The sequence below is a fragment of the Perca flavescens genome, chromosome 13 (assembly GCF_004354835.1).
Source record: "Perca flavescens isolate YP-PL-M2 chromosome 13, PFLA_1.0, whole genome shotgun sequence".
In the NCBI taxonomy this organism is placed as follows: Eukaryota; Metazoa; Chordata; class Actinopteri; order Perciformes; family Percidae; genus Perca; species Perca flavescens.
In genome coordinates, this window is record NC_041343.1 from 4,310,690 (window position 1) to 4,316,689 (window position 6,000).

The 6,000-nt window shown below is 42.9% G+C and overlaps 1 protein-coding gene across 3 annotated transcripts in view; it reads left to right on the forward strand.

Annotated features, from left to right (window-relative positions):
* Positions 1-5,769, forward strand: part of robo4 (roundabout, axon guidance receptor, homolog 4 (Drosophila)) — a 37,661-nt gene extending 31,892 nt beyond the window's left edge. For 2 of the 3 annotated variants that reach the window (XM_028595502.1, XM_028595504.1), the window contains exons 17-19: positions 941-1,186; positions 2,405-2,757; positions 4,921-5,769. In XM_028595502.1, coding sequence (XP_028451303.1) covers positions 941-1,186; positions 2,405-2,757; positions 4,921-5,102 — 781 coding nt within the window. In that variant the 3' untranslated portion in view covers positions 5,103-5,769. The remainder of the gene's footprint in view (positions 1-940; positions 1,187-2,404; positions 2,758-4,920) is intronic. The other variant, XM_028595503.1, reaches the window with a different exon arrangement.
* Positions 5,770-6,000: the final 231 nt, after the last annotated feature.

The window sequence follows — 6,000 nt, forward strand, 5'->3', positions numbered from 1 at the left end:
CCACTGAGGTGCCTTTGAGCAAGGCCCTTAACCCCAATCGCTCCAGTGGAGCTTCCCAGTGGCCATATGTGTAACTGTAAGCTGAATGTGTGACTGTGTGAATGTGATCAGGGCGTTCCTGCAAAAAGAGAGACTTCCTCTCAGTGAACCGTCCCTGAATAAATGAATGGGAAACTGGTCCTCCTCCGCTCCGTGGCTTTCACCCGGCCTGTGGACAGCGGTGCTATCCATGGTGCTGAAACACTATGTCGATACAGTTCAAGTCAACTTCATGTCAAATTGGTTGTTTTGACTGACCAAGCTAAGGTGATGCAATCTCATCCTAAGTATGTATGTGTGTATGTATGTATAGGTGTATGTGTGTATATATGTAAGTACAAGCACATGTATGTGTATCTATGTGCATATATGTGTGTATATATATTTTTCCTTTGTTCTGTAACCTCTGACGTACTGTCCTTGTGTTGTGTGTTTGTGTGTGTTGTATTGGTATATGTTTTGTTTTCTTTGTAATTAAAATATCAATAATGGATCTTGATTGACAATACTGCAATATGTGCCAGACATACAGAGCAATTGGAAATAAGTTTCTCTCCGACCCACGGTGCAATAACGGCATGTACAACAAGTATAATATAAAAGATAAGTAATATATACAAATAAAGATAAAAAAAGACAAGTAATAAATACAATTTAAAAAAGATAAGTAATATGTACAATACAATAATACGTACTAAATAGTGCAAATGTATAGCAAAACCAATAAAAACTAAAGTTATTGAAAATGTGAAATATGAAAAGGAAGAGTTCCTGAGTTCAGCAGCGAGGTGCAGAGTTATAGAAAATCTCTTAACATTTTAGTCATTTTTACATGAATGATTCTCATAAGTTAGGTCGGCGAAAAGAAGTCTCACATGCCTGTCTTTTGCATTTCCCTCAGCTCCAGTCGTTCTACAAAGCTAACAGGGGACATGGGCTCTCTCCAGTCAGTGTGTGCTGCGTCAAATCCCTGCGGGCAACTGGGACCCAAAACCACCACCAGCAGCAGCAGCAGCAGCTTTCCCTCCTACAGCCACCCGTCTGCTACATCATATTCCATGTCGCTGGACGAGGACCAGAGCGGCACGCTGACAGCACAGGAAGCCAGCCAGTATCTGGAGCTCTGCCCCAAACCGGAGAGATGCAGGTAGAGATTTTACTCAGTGGGTCCTAGCTGGCTGGCAGATTTTGTGTTTTAGAAGAAAGATGCTAACATTAATACAACAATTTGTTCTTCTCCTGCCAGTTTACTTGATAGCATGTGGTGGATTTCTCTACGGCCGATTGAATCAATTCATTTTCAGGGAGACCAAGATGCAATATAAAAACTGAGCTCTTCTGCAGAGCAACTAACTTCACGTACAGAGAATGTTCAGTATATACAAGTCATCCTCCCTTCTCTCCTCCAATCAAAAGCTTTGACAGACCTGCAGCCAGGCTATATCAGATGATATGATGAGATCAGATAATATCTCTTTAAGGTCTATTCTAAGAAGGTGAACTGACATGGATGTGTTTACTCGGACATGGTCTGGAAAGTCACTGAGCAATGGGTCACACCATGATTCATAGACATCATTTATATTAAAGCATATTGTCAATGTTGAGTGAAAACCCTGTATGTTCACCGCTGTTTTTCAGGAAATGAAAACATTTTATTGAGCAATTTACCTCAGATAAAGTCAGACTAAATTGCCTAGTCACTGTTTAAATATTTGTTAAACCCGCAGACAGACCAATAGCATTGATTTATGAAAAACATTTAAATCACGAAATATGGATGATTGGATGAAATGAATTCTGTATGCTTTTAAATATATTTTATATACTGTTCAATGATGCGTCGACTGCACATAACATCTAAAAGGTGATATGAGGGGCCTGAGGGGTGAGGACTTAAGGGAAACATCTTGGTATGACACTATGATATCGGATGCCATGAGAATGAATATTCTTCTAGTTTGGTTGTTATGTTTCGTGCGAAGGAGAGCTGAAAAACAAGAAATGTAATCTTCACCTATGACCTCTTGGAGGTGCCTAACATACGCCAGAGACCACCATGGTGTGTGTTGTGATTACGTGATTGACCGAGGGGCTCTCCAGATGTGAGGTCAAAACGGTATAAAGGAGTCTGTTAACTTAGTGTTCTGTGTGTGCGTGCTCTGTGTGTGAATAAAGCTGCATTTAATCTAAAGACATAGGAATCTGTCGTCTCAATGGAGGTAAATGATTTCTGCCTGATATTAAAGTACATAGTTTCTGAAGGATACATGCATTTTTCCACTGAGAGATATTAAAGTACATATATGTTACTATTTTCTACAGCAGTAGTCATCTGATTCCCCCCCACCCCCCTCTCTGTCAGCAGTGCCCTGCCTCAGCAGCGTCCGTCCCTGTCCCCCCCCTTCCTACCCTCCGTGGGCTACATCCGTCGGCCGGTCTGCTCCACTCAGCTGGAGGATGACCCCGCCCCCGCGGGGCCTGAGGCCCCGCCGATTGGCCTGCGGCGCGCCCGCCTCCAGAGCACGCCCTCCTCCTGCTACAGCGAATGGGACGGCTCCCTGTGGAACACCTGGAGCTCGGTCACGGACAGCAACATGGCCAGCGCTCGCTCCAGCCTCATCAGCTCGGTGGACAGCTGCTACACCGGCGACAGCGCACACTTCGCCCGCCTGCTGGCGGCGGCGGCCGAGAGCATGAGCGGAGCCTCTCTGTCAGGTACAATAAGCAGATGAAAGGCCATGCTCATTACAAACACACAATAGTTACTCTACATGTTCAGCTCAGTCTGGAAAACCTGGGGAATCAGAACGTGATAATTTGTTAACAAACACAAAAAGACCAAATATCCGCAGTTTTCTTCTTCAAGACAGTGGTTCCCAGCCTTTTAGACTGCATATGTCTACCAATAATGACCATTTGAACTAATGTTTTATTTGATTACAATCACTTTTAGTGGTAAAATTATTCAGTAAGTCACAAGAAAACAAAACAAAGTTAGACTGAATTTGCATTACAGAGACATGTTTTTTTTTCTGCTTGTCTATTCCACAGTCATCTTGTCAAACATTAGATTTATCTTGCACTGGTTGGGAGCCATTGCTTTTACAAACTTACTTTTCAATGTGTGATTTGATTGACTTATCTAAGTGTCAAAAACAATAGTTAAAACATGTCAAAAATCCTCCTCAAACAGGGGATCCTGGCCTGTGGTGTTTCCTGCATTGCTCCACTAGATGGAGCCTTCCATCTACCGATGATCCTAACTGGTAGCACACAGCCATGAAACTCATGACACAAGTTAGTTTTGAGTGTCATTGTGATGGTTAAGATTCATGAATCAATGTACGGAAGACAATAGGCTTTTGGAAGTTAGTACCCCCCCCCTGTAACCTACGTGCCTGACTAGGTTTTCCTTCACTGTATAGTAGGTCAGTGGCGGTGCGTGCGTCTGTTTCTGTAAGGGACAGAGGCCCTGTTCAGACCTGGCATTAACATGCATCTTGAGTGATCCAATCACAAGGGGCCAGCTCTAGGTACATGACTTCACAGCTGGCATTAGAATGCGTCTCGAGTGACCACTTGTAAACAGTTCTCTCCACTCTATGTGCATGTAAACACGAACATCGATTCCATCTTCCATCAAAGACCAAATGCGTTGTTGTGTTTAACCGGCGGGAGGCAGCAATGCCAGAAATGAAATGAATAAATGGAAACGGTACCGACTGGGTCTAGTCCTCGACGTGTTCCTGACAAACCAAATGGCCCAACATGTTTGACACACCGGTAATATACATAGACTGTGGTCATATATATCTATGGACTTTTTGAAGTTTTCAGACGTCGGAGACAAAGCCAGCTTAGGCGATTTGAGAACGCTATGCTTCTGCCTACGCAGAGGATGTCAGTTGATTGGCTGGTCCTTAATATGGCCCAGGACACATACGCGTACACACTGCTAAAATAATGTGGTCATATGCGGCCCAGGCCACCTCCGGATGTGGTCTGAGTCTGATCTCAATGCGTCAATGCACACCTGTCCTCAGAGCCCAAGATGCATGTAATACCAGGTCTGAACAGGGCCTAAGACATTATGTCTAATATCTAAGATGTCATCAGGCAATTACTTAGGACCTTTCAGCAAATTTAACCTCCAGATGGACTGTGCACTGTGTGTTGAGTTCTGTGTGTTCTGCTTATGGTCTTGTATTGAATGAGCTGGCGTTGCTGGTCATCCAAAAGATATTGTTGCAAATGTCTAGAGGGTTGCATCAATATTTATCAATAGATCTTTGTCCCAGTCTGTGGTGGGGATGGTTAATATTCTTATTAAATACAAGTTGCTTTGTCAGCAAAGGAACCGTTTTACATTTGCCATTTAACCATCCACACTAAGGTTAAGTGTGCTTGAAGGATAATCATATTAAAAAAAAAAGAGCAGGAACAGCTGGTTTCAGATGGGGAAGCATCGCAAAATGCGCTTTCACACATGGATTGGCCTGGCCTCTGTTGCTTGAACCCTTCAGCTTAAAATAAACTATTATTATTCCTGGACGGCTACATTTCCTCGAGGTCTTTGAAATGCAATAGTACCTTTAGGATCCAGAACGTGGCTGTGGTGAATGGGCAATGTTTGTTTTGGTGCCTCGAACATATTAGAATAGTTTTTTATTTCCGGTGACGGACAGCTGCTTCAAAGAAGCTTCTAAATGAGCTTTTTCCTCCGACAATCAGCGTGAAGGGGTTCTCCTCCGAGGTCTTGAAATGTTTACTTTTTCCTGTTCCCTTCTCCGCAGGCAAAGAGCCGTTCTGTTTCAACATAATCTCCCTCCACTCTGTATTGAAATGCATGTCAACATGTCGTCCCTTCTCTGTGTTTAGACTTCTCTCCGCCCGCCTCGCCCCTCAGCGCCTTGTATCCGTCGATTGGCGCCGAAGGCGACTCGTTCTGCGAGCTGGAGCCCGTCCCTGCGTGGGACTGGAGCGTGGCCTGGGTGGAGGAAATGGAGGCTCAGTACAGAGCACACTATCCCGGCAGAAACCCCAAACCCTTTGACACTTAGGGACTCCTGCCCGGAGAGTAAAAAAGATACGACAGAACTTTAGAAGACACCTCACAGCAACGTCAGAACTGCACAGACGAAGAAGAAGAAGAAGGGGGAGGACATCATACTGCAACTGATTCCCTTTTTTTTGAGAGCGCTGGAATTTTTAAGGTCTAAATAATTCAGGGTTTGACGTGTGGCGTCAATCATAGATACATAGCTGGATTTTAAAATAGAATTGGTGCCAACCCCTTGATGTTTGAGACACCTCTGCTAGATAATGCACAGCTGTTATTTAGTTTGTTAATAGTTACCCAGTTTACCTCAGGGCAGTGCGGCTACTATTTAGCATCCTTAAAATGACTTCCACTGAGTTTCTAAAGTTTTCTTTTCCTCTCTTTATCCTGTCCACTCATTAGAGGATGGGATAATGAGATACTTCTCAGCCAGTGTGTTTTTGAACAGGCCAGAAAGACACAAAGACAGGATGCCAGACAGTGAGAAAGCAGTCATTAGGCAGAAGAAATACGCCACTGGAGTTGTCCTCACAGAACACGCTTGTTTGCTGCAAGACTTTATTAGGGCCTTAGTTCTCCCAAATAGGGAGGGATTTTGTACAAACTGCTTTACTGATAGTGAAGTGTATATATTCAGCATTATTCAACGAATGTTATTTAAAAAAAAACACATTCCAAATCGTTTTCTGTCTTCCTTCAGTTCTTTTTGGTGATTTCTTACATTCTGGGATTTCTTTTATATTTTAAGATTTTTTTGTGTTTTTTTTTTTTTTTACTTTATACCTTTTTACTTTTTTTTATTGTTACACAAAGTTTGCATCAGACAGAACATTCTGTAAGAGAATAGCAAAAGTAGAAAGTTATTTTGTTAACAATTAATTGAACTAACTCGACATTTA